The 18,129-nt window shown below is 40.7% G+C and overlaps 1 protein-coding gene across 13 annotated transcripts in view; it reads right to left on the minus strand.

Moving 5' to 3' along the window:
• Positions 1–18,129, minus strand: part of PIP4K (phosphatidylinositol 5-phosphate 4-kinase) — a 1,849,876-nt gene that overhangs the window by 1,106,757 nt on the left and 724,990 nt on the right. For 12 of the 13 annotated variants that reach the window (XR_010947853.1, XR_010947854.1, XM_067758108.1 and 9 more), the window contains 3 exons: positions 9,760–9,890; positions 9,522–9,690; positions 9,293–9,477 (listed from right to left, as the gene is read on the minus strand). Coding sequence is in view for 11 of the 13 variants with exons in the window: in XM_067758108.1 (XP_067614209.1) it covers positions 9,293–9,477; positions 9,522–9,690; positions 9,760–9,890 (485 nt within the window). In the remaining 2 variants the exon portion in view is untranslated. The remainder of the gene's footprint in view (positions 1–9,292; positions 9,478–9,521; positions 9,691–9,759; positions 9,891–18,129) is intronic. The other variant, XM_067758111.1, reaches the window with a different exon arrangement.

Genomic DNA, 18,129 nt, shown 5'->3' on the forward strand with positions numbered 1-18,129 from the left:
GGATGAGGACGAACGGCTGAAGAAGACGTAATGTCGCTTAACAATAGGGCAAGGAAGGTGGCTACACGTGGCCGCAAAGACCATAAATAGTGTATCCCCTCCCTATTAAAGCCCAAAAGCAAAGAAGTCTGAAATGCCTTCAGGTGAATCTTCACCATGCCAAAGCAGCCTCAGACGTCCTAATTAAAAAATTTGCAGAAGAAGGTCTGGGAACAGTACTGATTGTAAGTTAATTTATGCCACCAGTTCTCGCCCAAGAGCGGCGATGCTTTTAAGCAACAAACTAAAGTTTCTTCCACTTTTACAGTTTATGACGGCTGATCTCGTAGCAGTTTGGGCTAAAATTCCAACCCCAAGAGGCGAACAAGAGGCAATCTTGGCATCTGTCTACTTTCCGGGGGAGGAAGAAAGGGCTCCAACAATCGAAACAATAGCCCTCATCAAGTACTGTCAGCAGAGTGGCACGGCATGGATCCTCTGCTGTGACGCAAATTTCCATCATACAACATGGGTTAGTACGAACATCAACAACAGGGGTGAGTACCTCCTTGAGTTTATCAGTAGTAATAATATAAGCATTATCAATGGAGGCAATGAACCCACATTTGTAAATGCTATTAGAGAGGAAGTTCTAGATCCTACTCTGTGCAGTCACTTTCCGGAACACAGCTTTTAGAAATCCCAGAAAAACGAACTAGAAGCTTTTCCGTTTTATTATTGAGGAAGCTGGTAACAGCTTACAGCGACCTATAACCACCATGCAGGAGCTTGAGAAGGAAGCTGAACAGCTCCACTCAGACATTAAAACAGCTTTCAATGAGAGTTGCCCCCAAGGAAAGATACGTACACAACGTGATGTGCCTTGGTGAAACAAAAACCTTGGGCAGCTAAGATGCCAGGCTAGGAAGCTGTTCAATAAAGCGAGAGCTACGGGCGACTGGGATTCATACAAAGTCGCTCTAACATCTTACAATAAAGAACTTAGGAAATCTAAAAGGCCTACCTGGAGAGAACACTGTGAAAAGATTAATGATCTTCCAGGAGCGGTTCGATTACAAAAAGCCCTTTCTAGAGATCACAGAAATGTACTTAATAAAAATAAATGTAAGGCGCGATAACCTCCGAAGAGATCTAAGGCCGAGCTTCTCTTTCAATTTGCGTCGTGCTCCTCTTGATTTTCCCTACAAATTGGCCGGACAGGACCTACATGTTTTATGCCGACTCCGAACGGCATCTGCAAGGCAGATGAGTTTCCACAGAGAGCTTCTCATGGCAGAAATACACCCGGAGCGCTTGCCAAACACTGCCGAGGGGCGACCCCGCTTAGACAAATTTTCTTCTAATTGAAAAACCTTATTTCTAAAATTTTGATGTTGCTTTGCCCGGGGTGGGAACCCAGGGCATACGATGTGGTAGGCGGAGCACGCTACCATCACACCACGGTGGCCGCAGAAATGTAAATGGCGCGCTGAAAAAAAACAGATGCGAGCTACAACAGGCGGCCGGAAGAGATGAGCAAACTATTACTCGAAACACACTCTCCTGACTGCACAGCAGGCTATAAATCACCAACTATAATGGCAGATTTTCCAACGATCAGTGTTAATGAAAAAAGCCTAGCAACAAAGCTCACCACTGCGAAACGAGTGCAATGGGTTCTGTCTAAGTTCAGCCCATTCAAGTCACCAGGACCGGATGGGGTCTACCCTTGTCTGTTACAGCAAGGGATAAAGCATATAGCCCCAGTCCTTTCCACTTTGTATAAGGCATCTTCGGCCATATCCCGAGCAGGTTGGCAGAGTTTAAGGTAGTATTCTTACCAAAGCCAGGGAAACCCGAGCAACTGCCCTCGTCGTATCGACCAATAAGCCTCAGCTCGTTTCTCCTAAAAGGTATGGAGAAAATCTTAGATCAGCATATCAGGGAGGTCAATCTAAATAAACTCCCTCCGTGTAGGAATCAGTTCGTCTACCAGTCATGGAAATCCACGGAGACGGCTATTCATAGTCTCACGGTAAAAATCGAAAAAGCTCTAGAGTCCAAAAATATAGCCCTCTGCGCTTTTATTGATATATCAGGGGCTTTCGATAACACAACTCATCAAGCTATCGAACAAGCTATGATTGACAAGGACATAAGCCCTATGATAATACGATGGGTGCTATCTATGTTAAAGAGTAGAAAAATCCATTTGGAACTGGAAGGGACAACTGAATCAATTCCGGCCACAAGAGGCTGCCCACAAGGAGGTGTGCTCTCCCCTCTCCTGTGGACCCTGGTCATTGATGACCTCCTTCAGTTAATGAAAACCAAGGGATTTAACACATAAGGATATGCAGATTACCTAGTTATTTGCATCACGGGGAGGCACGAAGATACAATATTAGATCGTAATATTGTCGTAAGGCCAATAGTCACCTACGCTTCTCTAGTTTGGTGGCAGAAGGCCACACAAAGAAAGGCAACGGCTAAATTAAGCAAACTGCATCGATTAGTTTGCGTTGGCATAAGGGTGCGATGAGAACCGCCCCTGCTGACGCGTTTAGTGCTTTAGTGGAAATACCTACCTTGTCTATTCTGATAAAGAAAGAGGCATCACTACGTGCACTAAGACTTCCAAATATTTCTGAGTTGAAGGAAGGAAATATGAGGGCATATGAAAGTAATAAGAAAATTCATAGGAAATCCTTCATCACAACTGCGTGACGTAATGTCCCCTAAGCTTAGAATCTCACGGAACTTTGAAGTGTCCATTGTGGACAGGACCCACTGGGAAATAGGGAATCCTTATAACGACCCTGACTCAGAGGGCTGGTACACGGATGGATCGAAATTCGATGACGGAAGAACGGGAGCTGGCATCAATGGGCTAAACTTCAAAAAATCGATACCAATGGGATGTTACCCCACCATATTTCAGGCAGAAATTCATGCAATAGAGGTCTGTGGTAGAGAATGTCTGCGGAGAGGCTCTACGTCGAAGAGCATCTACATTATGTCGGACAGCCAGGCGGCACTGCGTGCCTTGCAATCTTACGTAGTTACATCTAAGTTGGTGGATGAATGCACTGAAATCCTTAATGCCTTCGGAGCCAAAAACAAGGTTTTGTTTGGATGGGTTCCCGGACATCAGGGACATGAAGGTAATGAACATGCAGATTACCTAGCAAAGCAGGGTGCTACATCAGCATTCTATGCTCCAGAGCCCTTTTGTGGACTCACAAAAGCACACACCAGGGAAACTATATGTAACTGGGAAACTAAACAATTCAGACGTCACTGCATTGATTGCCCAGGGCAAAGGCAGGCCAAACTGTTTATACTTTCAGCAACGAAAGTATCAGCCAAACTCATTAACCTAAGCAGGGAGGACCTAAGAACTCTTACTGGGTACTACACGGGACACTGCGGTCTACGATATCACTTAAGTATTTTAAATCTATCTGATACCCAAATTTGTCGTTTCTGTGAACTGGATGATGAAACGCCGGTTCACATTCTCTGCGAATGCTTCGCTCTAGCTAGGCAGAGACTATCTCATCTAGGTGGTGTGACCCTTAATCCCTATGTAATATGGAGTAAAAAGCCTGAAGAGGTACTTAGATACATCAAGAGCCTCCAGATACAAAATTGGGCTGAAAAGTCTTGCACAATAGATCTGAACAAAGGTCGCAGTGCTTCCAGACCAATTAATAATACCGCGAATCCCTATGATTCCAACTGATATGCCATTTGAATTCAAACGATTAAAATATCCTGTGCGTTTATCATTTGCGATGTCCATCAACAAGGGCAAACACTTAACGTTTGTGGTGTGAATTTTGAGGAATCACGTTTTTCACATGGCCAATTTTATGTTGCCTGTTCCAGAGTCGGTACCCCAGCCGTTTGTTTAATCATGCTCAAAATGGAAAAACAAAAAATATTGTTTATCCAAATGTTTTGGATTAAGTTTTAAAATAGCTAGCAATTAATAAAATATCTTTTTTTTTTGTAATAAATTTGTTTGATTTAATATTTCACCTTATACGTAGCGAAGCACGTACTGGGCCGCTAGTATTGTATAAATTGTTTGGCAACATCCCATGTTACGGGCGCATGCAGCTCCCCTGATAGCTGCCACCGATGTAGCCTCGCTCACCACACGCTGCTGCACCGTGAGCGGCCAAAGGAAGAACGCCGGAAATGATTCAACAATGAACTCCTGACTCCAGCCCCGAAAACGAAGACAACAAAAAGGACTGTAATTTTAAAACCAAAGAAGAAACGGGCAGACAATAATACCACTAAGAAGCGCTTGAGGAATTTGTTTTCAACAGCGGTTAGCACTTTGGAGGAGATGCAGGAGTTGCTGCTCCCCTCATCAGAGCAGGCCGTCCGCCATGTTGGAGACATGAGCCCAAATTGAATTGACCTAAAAATTGTAGTATACAATGATTTTACAAAATTTATTTGTAACATGAAGTATTGAAATATTAACTATTTTTAAGATACTTAAGTTTTGCTAAAATTCTTACCTAATGAAATATTAACTATTTTTAAGTTACTTACGTTTGCTAATATACTTACCTTTTGCAAAAATATTTACCTAATGAAATACCCTGCAAATGTGTTAAAATACTTACCTTAATGAGCCACCCTCTAAACAAAGAATTTAAAAAATTTTGCTTATCGCAATTACCGTGCACTCAGCTTTGTACATTCCTTTTACATACATAATTACATATAAATAGTTACCGTCTCCTAGCTGCGCAGGAGGCTCAAAATTTTAGAGCTTAAGATTTAAGTTTTAGTTCGCTCATTACCGTCCGGCTATCGATACCATTGTCGCGAAATATTATTGTGAAAGTTTGAGTGATTTTAAAATATAAAATAATTTATATACCGATCTAACTAATCAAAATTATTAGTTTATAATAAGCATTATACATAAAATAAAAGCCTACCTATTTGGGAATTTTTAAAGGAAGTGTAGTGGTTTTATTTGTGAAAGTTGAAGAGGGAAACCCGCCCCATATACCCAAAGCGTATCCAGCCGTGTTTTTTTACAAACGTAAATGTTTATGTTTGCGCGTAAAAAACGTTTATCCTCGCTTAATAATAATGCTTAGGAGACCCGTCTAGTGGCAGTGGTTAAATAACTGGCTACACAACAGGGTGTACCTAAAATCGGAGACACAACCCTCTGGTGGCCATAATGTATTACATATAGCTGAATCAGTTGCTGTGAATAGTGGACACGCATAGAATACATAGAATTAGTATAGAGTGTGAAACATAGACACATATTTCAGTTACATCTGAGTATAATTTGTATTGAAATTTAGTAGTAAAATTTTATGCGCAGCAATTTCAGAGATGTATTTAAAGTTTGACGCTTAGCAGTCCATATAAAATGTAAGGGTAAACGTCTATAGATGTAAAAAAACACAGCTTTATAAGGTAAAGAATGTCACTTCAATATTATTTAGTTAAAATGCTTAAAAAAGTAAAAATTGGTTAAAAAGAAGGAGGCACTAAAAATAGCTCTATGAGCAGTTTGAAGGTCACTGTATGAGCAGTTAAAGACCACTATTAAATGACGCTTAACAACACACAATGCAAACTGCTGTGACAATGAGAATAAAATGAAACAAATGTGCACGAGCAAATAACAACAATTGAAAACTGCAAATATATATAGGCCAATCAATTGAAACAACAAATATGCAGAGTGACTCGGCAAATATGAAAATAAAACTCCTCCGCCTGCGATACAATTTTGACACATTTCATTCAATTCTACAATCCCTTAAAAAAATGTTGGTGAAAAAAAGTCATTATTTTGCATTAGGTCAAAAGTTATGTTTTTGTGACCGCACTCCTACCTCCGGCGCTAGACGAGAACGTTGTGATGCTGCTCTGTGTCATAGTGTGACCGAAATTTCGTGGATGATTTATACTGATAAAAAAAGCGTGCTCGTCTAGCGCTGGAGGTAGGAGCGCTGTCACAAAAACATGTATAACCTTTGACCTAATGCAAAATAAGGACTTTTTTCAACAAAATTTGTTTAAGGGATTGTAGAATTGAATGAAATGTGTCAAAATTTTCTGGCAGGCGGAGAAGTTTTATTAATTTTTAATTATTTAAAACAAACAGGATTTTTTTAGCAAAATAATAATTTGTTATTAACAACGATTTTTTATGACAAAGTATATTAATTGACGAACATTTTGATGTAGAAAACGTTGAGTTTCGACAAACCGTTCACGAGTTACTAATTTTTTAAAATAGCATGATCAAAACCCCTGTTTCTTTAACAGCCAAGGCGATACCAAGTTCATTTTGAATCTAGGGGGTGGGAGGGCGGTATGGCGTAGGTTTCATGTGGTCATTACAAATCGTTCTCGAGATGGTCGGGCTAGTACCGGATTACGCAGATGACGTTGTCATAAGTGGTAAGTGTCTTCCAACGATTAGCTCTTTGATCCGGCGCTCAGAGATATTCATACTTGGGCATTTAATGTCGGGTTGAGAGCCAACGCAGAGAACACTGGTATGGTGTTGTTTACTAAGAAGCACAAGGTCCCAAATTGGACCAGGCCTAAGTTAGTAGGGGTGACCCTATAGGATAAACCCTGCACTAAATACCCAGAAGTACGTTGTCGCGCAATCTCAACGTGCAAGAGAGAGTGAAAAGAGGCATCGACTGCAGTCTATGCACGTAAAATAATGCTGGAGTGTACGTGGAGTTTATCGCCCTCTCTCCCTCATTGGGTATTTCCAACGACTGTAATCCTATCCTCTACTATGAAGTCCTTGTTTGGTGGGCACACACAAAAAAAACCTACCCCAAAAAATTAGAAGGAGTATGCAGGCTTTCAATGCTTAGCAATACGGGAGCCCTGAAAACAACACCGACGGCTGCACAGTATGCCATTACCCACATTCCACCTGTAGACCTGGTGATAAGGAACATAACGTTAACAACTGAAACGAGGGTCCGTGCCTTGAGGCACCTTAAGCGCAGAGCATACGGCTTTAGTCGTATAGCGTCATTTACATTACAGAACGAACAGATAACCATATTCCGTATCCGCGCTTCGAAGGGGCTCTCTGAACCACAATAATGACGGACGGGCAATAGGTGTACAGCGATGGTTCCAAAGTAGTGGAAGGAGTGTAAATAAACATATCGTACAAGCTGCCAGATCAATGTAGCATTTTACAGGCGCCAGAAGTAGCCGTAACCAAATCAGTAGAAACAGTGGAAGAAAAAACTTAAACTGCAGACGCGTCAACTTTTATATTGACAGCAAAGCAGCAATTAAGGCAATAATCTCACATAGCACAGCATATAAATGTGTATTAAAGTGTAAGCAATCCCTGAAAAGAATCGGGAGAGGGCGAAGAATACGTCTATATTGGGTCCCTGGGCATAGATGTGAATGAAAAAGATCATGAACTATATAACAGCTGCGCATCCCTGCGTGTTCCGTAAATGTCCCAATTAGATTGGGCGAGATTAAAAGAAGGCGAGAGGTGCACATGTTTGACCAAGTGGGAAAGGCGCGGACCCAATCGCGGGGCTACAAAGTGTCAAAGATCATGTATAACTCTTACAAACTTAGACTAACAAAGCTACTTCTATCATTAAAGAGAGTGGACTGTAGACTCATGACGGGTATCCTGATTGGACACTGCCTTCTGGCGTGACATGCATTTAATTAGGCTTGGCCAGTGAAAGCAGATGTAGGAAGTGCGGGTTGGTGGAAGTAACGATCGAGCACGTTTTGTGCTCGTGTCTGCGCTTGCCAGGCTAATAGCGTTTTCTCTTCTGAAATAAATTGTTGCCTAAGTAAATGGTGAAGCCTTAATAGAGTTACTCCTACCCCAGAAAATGTTCAAAATTTATAGTGCATACAAAGAACATTTCAACTGACCATATTCACTCATATCACAAATCACACAAGAAGATTGCGCATTGCGCATGTAAACATTAGATCAGCTCTTTTTTATGGGCAATTCTTACGTCATTTTCCTTTAGCTCTTTGTTTTTTCTCTCTCTCTCAAACAGTCAACTGTGACGTGGATGCGCAGAACGAAGAAATTTTGAACTCGTGAATGCGCAATCTGGGAAGGTGATTTGTGCCGCATATTAACAGAGTATATGTGGAACTTAAGAGCGAATTGAGAGTTTCACAGAGTTGCATTGCCACACCGCCATTTTATACAGGGTAAAAGTGTAACGCTTTTGCGTTGCGAGCAGGCAACAATTTTCACAAAAGAACAAAATACCCCGTAAAGGCGTTCCCTGTTTTTTAGAATAGAACAACCACCCTTGCGCGGCGTACAAAAAGCGTAACACTTTAGCCAGAAAAGAAAACGCTAAAAGACTCCAGCTATTAGGAGTGACAAAACTGTCAGACCTAGAAGCAGCTAGTGGCATAGAACCTAGAAAGCTTCTAGTATTTGGCAAGAGGAGGGAGTTATTTTGTAACATAGGCCCTGGTTTATGAAAGGGTTTTTGTTTAATTAGGCGTTAAAAAAACGTCTGGTAATACTACGGACTCATTCAGTCTGTATTGTAAGGTCCTCAAGAACCGTCCAGTTCAACCTAGACCAAACCTAACCTACATTGCGTACAAATCTGTAAAATTAACATGATGTTTATGGGAGCTTGGTTGTAATAATGGAGTAGAAGGATTTTTCAAACCTTTCTCGCACCTTCAGCCTTATTATGAGGTGAAAACCATTTCAGAAGGGGATATAAATTCCAATGAGGAAGTTGAGCAGATCTCGATCCACATTTGATGATCAAGGATCCAATTCCTTTCGCGTTAAGCCAAAACTATTTAAAACGATCATCACACGGTTCTACAATGAATCGGACACCAAATGCAGCTCGAAGTATAGCCGTCTTATGAATGCACCGGCGCATTTTATTTGCATAAATACATAAGCTAAAAAATTAAGTGAAAAAATCCAATTTTTTTTATTTTTGAAATTTGACACTAAGGTTTAAGTTAAAAAGCAAGCTATAAATACTCTAAATTTTTTCTTTGCAACTCGCACCCAGCCTAAAAACAATTTGCGTAAAATAAAAATATCTCAGGTTTTTCTTATAACTTAGGTGGTATTTTGTACCCTTCCAAAAATATTTCTGTAATTTTTTGAGGTTATTCTTCAAACCTAGATCTGTTAAAATGTTGTACAACTTTTTTCGTTTTTTGAAGTATATATATACTATGTGCAATATTTTTTGTTTTTGCTATGTGCAAACCCCAATTTATAAACAGTTTTTTAATTCACCTTTCACCACTGTCACATTCCTCACTTTCACTGTTTGCGCTCCGTCCAGTCGTTTGGAAATTTTCGCCATGTAATGCTTCCTCTTCAGCTCGTACGCAATCATGTATGCCGACTAGGAGTGAATAATCCATAATGTGTAACTTTGTTAAAAGCTTTATCCAATGACGTACAACATGTAAAAAAGTCTTTTAATATTCAAACAATGATCATTTACACGATATTTACTCACATCAACGTCACTTGATAGAGTATTCAGCAATTGTTTCTTAGCGTCTTCCCCTACCTCGATTTTTACATTTTGCTTCATAAAATCGTTATCTTTATATGTTGGTAAGTGCTTCTCTAATTCTTTTTCGGAAGCCTCGCGGTCCACCGTACTGCCTTTCAAATCAAATTTCCTGAAAGGTTAAGAAAATAGTTTTCAGCTCATGAGTATAAAATATTATAATTTATTGATAGAAACTTACTTATGAATAGTCAGATGAGAACTGAATACATTCCGCATTACTACAAAGTAATATTGCCCGCTGTCAACAGTAATTCTATACATACCCAAATACTGTGGTAATAGAGTTTTCCCATGCTTCTCGACGATATACTAAAATGTAAAAAAAAAAAAAAACGCACACAATAACATTGGGTTAAATAAAAAATGTACTTTAAGCGATGTAGAGCAAGAGCAAGTGACCGCCAGACCTTCGTCATGTTATAAAAGCTAAAATTTCGTCAACGATTTCTTCCACCTGAAGTAGGAATGGTGTTATACTTTGAAGCTTGGTCATAGTGGCTTTATCAGATATTGTGCATGAATGTGCACTATAAAGGGACCTCATTTCCGTCATTTAAAAAAGGCTTACATTCATATATTGTCTTTTTAACGATATAAAAAGTAAAGCCTCATTACCAGACACTTTCCATAGTGGCTTTGTTCAGCCAAACAACATGAAACTATAATTTTCGTAAAATGAATGCTGACATTTTTGCCGGAAAACGAAACATCAAGCTTCTTTTTTTTCAAGAATTTGTATTCGAGTTTCATGATAAAATTGCTTGAATGTTCTTTCAAGTCTAGAAGGATTAGAAGAATCTGGATGGACAAAGCTATTATTGAAAGTGTCTGGCAAATGAGGCTGGTGACTTCTAACATCATTACGCAAATAATATATGAAAATCAGCCTTGATAAAATGACGGAAAGTGAGGTCCCTTGGCGAGTACCGATTCGATTATCATAAATTTTCCAGCTCAACGACAGTACGACTGAACTCGCTTTTCCAACCATAACAACTTAGCCTTAAAATTCTCGTGGACCTTAATCAGCCTGCCATTAGGATTTACGTTAAAGGGTCCTGATATTAAATGGAAATTATCAATCATAGTAGTCTTTACAAAGGTTGTCATGGTCGTCGAGAAAAGAGGCAGCTTTTCAATAGGAATTGTTTTGGGTGGCGGGTGCCTTGCCCAACACACCACGCTCCCACGGATTTGGCAGACAGTTACACATACTATACAAAGCTAGTTGTTTTAAACGCTTTGTCAACCTTCGCGCTGTTCGGACGCGCTTCTAAGCGCTCGCTTGTATTTTTGCAAATATTAAATCATTATTGATTGCTTTTTTTTTACTTGGACACCTAATCTAAAATCCGTGTGTTTGTGGAAATAGGGTCGATCGCGGTCAACCTAAAGTTCAATGCGCTAAGTGCAGTTAATTTTTTCATTTGCAATGTACCGGTGTTTTGCCTTCGGATCTCGACTTTTTGAGTGAAACCAATAGCGCTTTCTATTGTAAGGTTTGTGCATGTGAACGTCGTCGCTCTATTCGCTCGCCACCCCCAACTGTCAGTGCTACATCATCGATAAATACAATTGCAAATACAATAATTGATTTACCTATTCTTTGCAATGACTCAACTGTCGATACCGTAAACAATGACAATGAGCGAATTGTTGTTAATCGCCGTGTTTTTTTTACACGCGTATACTTTTCGTTTGCGCGTGAAAAAAACGCTTATCCTCGCTTAGATAATGCTTAGGATACCCATCTAGCGGCTGTGGTTAAACAACTAGTTACAGCAACAGGGTGTACCGAAAAGCGGAGACACAAGGCTCTGATGGCCATAGGGTATAATATATAGCTGAATCAGTTGCGATGAATTGTGGGCACACATAGAATACATAGAATTAGTGTAGAGGGTGAAACAAAGACACATATTTCAGTTACATCTGAGTATAATGCGTATTGAAATTTAGTAGGACGAAATTTATGCGCAGCAATTTCAGAGGTGTATTTAAAGTTTGTCGCTTAGCAGTTCGTATAAAGTTTAAGCGTAAACGGATATACGCGTGTTAAAAAACACGGCTAATATTGAACGAACACTCGTATCTTTAGTGAGTGAAATTAACTTGCTTAAGGATAGGAATGTAGAGCTCATAACCGCGCTAAAGTCATCACTCCACGAAGGCCATCGCTCTTTGTCTGACACACATGCTCACGGCGCTTCATCAACACCTTCCAACATACATAGTACATCGTTAAATAACAATGAGATAAAATCTTCTTCTGTGTCTAAAGCGTTGGTCAACAGCGTTGGTGGCGCTAAAGCCAGTACCTATGCTTCTTGTATAGTTAATAACAATGACACGCACAACAAAACTACAAACAATACTACAACATCAAAAACCAATAACACAAGTTATGCTGTTGGGATACAGTCTGTTGATACGGGTAGTAAAGGCAAACGTACAGGTATTAGCAAATGTCGTAAGAAGTCGAGCACAGTGGGTTCGTCAGCTGCATCTACGTCAACTTCTACATCTACATCAACTTCAACATCAATTTCTGCTTCGACGTTTCTGTGGTGCAACCTGTTGGTCCTAGGGAGGTGATTGCCGTTCTGCCTCGCAGAGCAGGTTTTGTTTCTCGGTCGCGCGCTTCATTAACTGTTAATGATATTTCAAATTATTTATGCTCTAAACTTAATCTTAATAATTCTAGTCTAGAAGGTTTCAAATTTAACTTTAAATATGAAAGGGAAATTGCATCATTAAAAATAACTGCACCACACCTTTATGTTGATAGTGTTCTTCACTGTTCTTTTTGGCCGGAGTATTCTGTGGTGCATTTGTACAAGAAAAATATCAATGTACAATTTCGTGGTGGCCACGGTGCGCACCCACGTAATTGTAGAGAAATATGGTTGGGCGGAAAAAAAGAAATGAAAATAAAAACAAGGAACGAAGGAAGCACAAAGAAAAAAGAGAAATAAAGGAATGCCACGTCATCGCACGTCCCGTAAGGCGATGCATAGATATGCAGATGCGGACGCTGTGAGATTGACTTCACGTTTCGCTCTCCTGTGGAAAGAGAAAGGAAATGATTAGGTAAAAGTACGTGGTTTTGTAATTCCGTGCAATATTTAGTATGCGCGTTTGAATATACAAAAATATTTATAGTGGGTGGGCTCCAAACACAACGAGACCGAAAATCGTGGCTTGGGTGAGCAGCCCGCCGACAGTCGATGAGGGTGTGCCGCTGACCATAATATTGACGTAGACATCGGCGCTCGAAGTGAGCAGCACCAGTGATGATCGGTAGAACGTCGGATCGGCCAGCTTTATAAACTGAAATGGGGCAGTTATCGACGGGTCCATATTCGCCGTTGGATTCATTCTGGCATAGTTTGCCACTAGAGTGGCTTGTGTTGTAACTTTCCTAGCTACCCCATACTTCCCTCTCAATACTATGGTGCACCGCGAATGGCGCGTGGTGTTGGTGTGTTTTAGGTGAAGATCCTTGGCCATATTGGCATCATTAATGGTGGTGGGAGCGCAGGCATCTATAAGGGCGCGGAACAAATGAAAACGGCTTCCGGCTTCAATGCGGACTATTGCCGTCGGCGCATTGGCGATAAGTGCTCGGGTTATGGTTGGTGCCACTAGAGCCCGTAGGGGTTTGACACTGCCGAACGAGAGCCTTGTGATTGTTGCGCACTCTATTAGGGGCCTCCCTCCAAGCAAACCGTCGTGACGAGCGGGACGGACGCGGTTCGCGTCGGCACGCTGTTTACCAGTACGGCGGTGCGACGGACGGAAAGGACATGTATCCGCGTCATCCCCGTCTTGTGGGCGCACCAAGGTGCCGTGCATCATCGAGCGGGACTCAGGTCTCTCGTGGCGTAGTGGTGGTCGGAATTGCTCAGTATCTAAGCCGCCATGTTGTGTCGTCGGAGTTACCTCCGCTGAATTGGCAAGCCTATCTTCTTCCTCTTCTTCTTCTTCCTGCTGTGTCCATGATTTGTATTGCTCGATAACGTGGATGGAGAGTACTCCATCCGAGCTCGCATTGTCGTCGTCGTTATTACCTGGCGTTGGCAGCGGCTGGTCGTCGTCCATATGGAGCGCCGTATGATGTTGCTCATTACAACGTCGGTATCGATCCTGGCTCGGGCATATCTCAAGGCGGTGAAATGGCGATAAGCAATTTGGGCAATATCTATGTATGAGTACTTCGCGTAGACGCGCTTCGGTCGTCATCCCCCGGTATGTCGGACACAATCTTACCCCCTGAGGTTTGTTGTACAAACGGCAAGCAATGGTGAACACATTGGCGCTTGCCTCCGTTTTGGAGCATTTCAGAGTGAATCCAGTCATTTCTGGAAGTGGGAGCGTTTATTATTATGATCGTAATGGGCTTGTTGGGTGGCCAATGGTGTTTGGGTGGGGTAAAAGCCAAGATATCCCATGTATTTTCGCAAAAGAAAGCAGGAAAAATTGTAAGTTTACAAACGGCGATGGTTACTAGGACATGTTTCTGAATTTCACTTCTTCATCAGCTAGCTTTTCGGGAGCTCAGCTGAAGAAGTGAAATTCAGAAACATGTCCTAGTAACCATCGCCGTTTGTAAATTTACAATTTTTCTCTAATATCAATTACAAAAACCATTGTATAAAGCAATATGAGCAAAGCTCGATAATTAAATACATATGAAAGCAGGAAAATTTAATTGAAATAAAAGACTAAAGGCCAAAAGTAAATACTTATGTGCGCAAAGAAACGAAAAAAACTGATTTTAGCACTCATGCATTCACTGTGTATGGTGATTTAGTGTTTCACTTTAAATAATTCGACTTTTGTCGGTCTATGTCGCTGAATCTTGTGCTACATAATTTGTGGTGTATTTTGTTTTACCACAAGTGGCCTGCCACCACACGGAACGGTTCACAACTTGGCTTAAAAGGTATAAAAGACTGCCTCTGCAATTTAATTTTCACCATTCAACATTATTTTCGACGTGTATTGGTGGAATTAAGTACCTATTTTGAATCTCGACCGAATGAATGATTGATAGAGATATGTAATGTGCGACATGTAGTGCGTCGCGTTTGTAGCATCGCATGAGGCGTAATGCCGGTATTGCCATGCATTGACAGTCAGGAATGAAGTATAAAATTTGACATTTGCTACGCTTTTTCATTTCCATTTTCCAATCATCAGGGCCACCTAAATTGGTGCGTGCACGTGCGCCAGATATTATAACTAAAGAATATTGTGTGCACAAGGCTGTGAGTTGCCATGCACAACAATATGAATGCATTTTTTATGCACTAGATTGTTATGTAGTTTTAGTTGCTTACGACTAACTTAAAGTTGTTCATAAGCAGCTGATAAATATGAAATGCTTTTGCAAGTTTTCAATAGGCCTAATGCATAACATTTGGATCGTCGGCCTATTCCATGTCGCCATTTACTTTGGCGTATACTTACAACTTTCCGTGTGCAGCTTAATTTGGAAATGAGGTTCACCACACAACGTTAAACGGTTGATAATCTATGTGGACCACTAACATAATATAGATACTGCATGGTGTGCTAAAAATGCAATATTAGTAAAAACTAGTTGACTAGTGGCTTTCCGCAAATAGCATTGAAAAGTCTTAAAAGTGAAATTTCCTTCCCATCCACACGACATATTGCTTTGATAATGGATACGGGATTACAACCAAAGATATCTTTTTCAATTTCTGATGCATTTGCAGTATATAAGGCTGAGCAAACATGCTACTATGTAGTTCTGCAAATGGAGCGTCCCGATCGGTCCGTAGTACATTAAGAGTATCCGTTGCAGTTTAAGCTGGCTGTTCCTCCTTTTTTTAATTTTTTTGCCCAATGTAACTCAAATATACGTCTTTCCAGAGAAGTCATCTTTGCGATTTCACGCTTAGAGTAGGTATGAGACTCGACCAAAAGGCGCAGCTTGGGAGATTTCATCAGGTTTGGGGTAGCCACATAAAGCATTATCTTCTTCTGGAGTGCTGCAGAATGTCTGTAGGATTCATTTGCTATCGCAGTAAGTAATTGTTGTTTATATGTAATTTGACGCCCTGTAGGTTTAATCTCATATGCTTGAATATTCGATTCGATAGATTGGATTTTTAATTCATAAAGAGACGCGCGCATATCGCATGCTGCAGCGGTTTGCAGTATAAAATTCTTTGATAGGTAAGATTTGGGAAATAGTGGTAGTATATCGGCACATTCTGCATTTTTTTCATCATCAATTGTGAAGTCTCGCTCAAGTGAGGTGTTTGCTTCGATAACCAATACATATGTCATACACCTCTGAGTCAGCAAATGGTAGATCAATAAATTCACTTGCTACTACATTTGCCATCAACTCCTGACGCACCTATAACAGCTTACTTTCCCTCACAGCCAATATGGCTTCATCTTCTGTTCCCAGTATACACATACAACCTTTGCTATTCGATGTACAGGCGAAAGTTTTCAAAGTGGGAGTACAATAGTAATCTGGGTAATCCCTATTGATTGTCATCTCTGGCACTGGCTCACAACTATCTACATAATGTCTACGAATTTGTAGTTCATTATTTATGACATCGGCATGTGTTGGAACATAACGTTGATTTAATTTTCCCAATGGGAAACCACTATTTTTGTAGTGACTGATTCGTAAATGCTGATTAAAGTTTTACCAATCAAATAGGCGCCTTTTACACCCTCAACAGCGAGAAGTTTATCTTTTGTATATCTCCTAAAGATTTTTGAAGTACTTGTGGTTGATCTGCTGTCAACTCGATACCTATCAATTTGTTGCCATCCAAACAAGCTGTGTATTAAACGCTTAGTGCACAATTATCAGCATTAATTCATGCAGCCGATATTCTACCGGTTGTTTCAGTTGCATGCCCCGTGGTGGCAAAATAGGGTGTAACTTCAATGTGAATGATGAAATCCCGTGAAGTTGTGATCATGTCGTCTGACGTTGTGATCATCATCTAAAACAGGAACGTATAATCCAGTGAATGATATGATTTTTTATCACATGATATTCTAGTTGCCGTTACGTAATCTGAATATCACAATGATATGCCAAGAGATGTCACCGTTCGAGCGAAACTTTGTAACACAAATGGCATTGTCGGCATATAATTATTTATTGAAGAAGATATGTAGTTACACTGGGATGGAAGATGCGACTCACCTGTGTTCCAGGTACTCCTGCTGTGAATGCGGCGATGGTGATAAGGTGGTGGTGATGGCGGGCTCGCCGACAACTGGTTCTGCGTTGATCTCTTGTGGAGGAGTGTGGGCGTCCAATCAATTGCTTCCTCCTTGCCGTAATAACATTGAAACCTCAGACTTTAGCTGTCAGACCAGGGTCCTCAGCTTTTAATTATCCCGATTTCAATTTCCGGATGTTGTTTGCACTCCGACGAACAATGAGGACGTTTGTCAGCTAATGTGCAATTATTTTCGAACTCACCAATAACTGGAGATATCTACACAATCTATTTTAATTGCGGCAGCCAAACCTCAATCCCCGTTTTCACGCGTTGATAAATTTATAGTGGAGCGATGCAAACTCAGGTTGCAAATAAGGCAATAACGAGAATATTGATTAACTTGATTTCGTTTATTTCACAAAATAACTTTTATCATACAATTGATAGTTATGCACAAATTAGTGGCAGGATTCTCACGAGAGAATTAATTACAAAGTATACAACCTTTTGATTATGCACAACCACTTTTCTGTACAACAAGCTCGTCGCTTATAAGAAATTTATTGACGCAATACTAGCTCATGCAAACTTTAATAAAACCACTCTTAGTTTATGCAAAGTTTAGTGAAAGTAATCGTTGAATTTGCACAACGTTATAATAATAATGAAACTGAAAAGTTACTTGTAGAGCCCAAAAATGAACAATAAATTTGCTAGGTTTTTATAATAATAATTTACATGACAAAAGGTGGTTGTTTTCTGACAGATGTCGATCATGCCAGATCGCCATCCTGCATTTGCGGCGAATTAAATTTGGTGGATTTTCGCGGTGGAGGCTGCCACACGTCCATTAGTGTTCCCAATAGGGAATTTAAAGGGTAAATACAATTCATAGATTATGCGGGTAATTCACTATAATGCAATTCCATAATAAAATACAGTACAAGATACGGAATAGATATAAATTCATGGATATACGTATGTACAAAAGGGAGATGGGACGGTTGGTAGCCTACGCCGCGCAAACATCCTGGCCCGCCTAGGCGTACTAAGCGCCTAACGTGTGCTGCAGCTCGGTCAGAGCCCGAACTGCTTCTTGAATTAATATTTTTCCAACTTTATGTTTGTAAGTTGACGTGCGCAATCCGGTGGCGGTGCATCGTATAGTGCGATTTTCGACATTTGATGGCCGTTGAGGTTGACATGCATTCGAAGAACGATGGGTGGCTGGTGGCTGGCGATGTCGACGATGAGCTGCGGAAATGCGACGGTGCAGCTCCGGGCGGCGTGATGTCGGACGAGCCTCCTGCTGTGGT

Source organism: Eurosta solidaginis, chromosome X (genome assembly GCF_040869045.1).
Source record: "Eurosta solidaginis isolate ZX-2024a chromosome X, ASM4086904v1, whole genome shotgun sequence".
NCBI classification, from domain to species: Eukaryota; Metazoa; Arthropoda; class Insecta; order Diptera; family Tephritidae; genus Eurosta; species Eurosta solidaginis.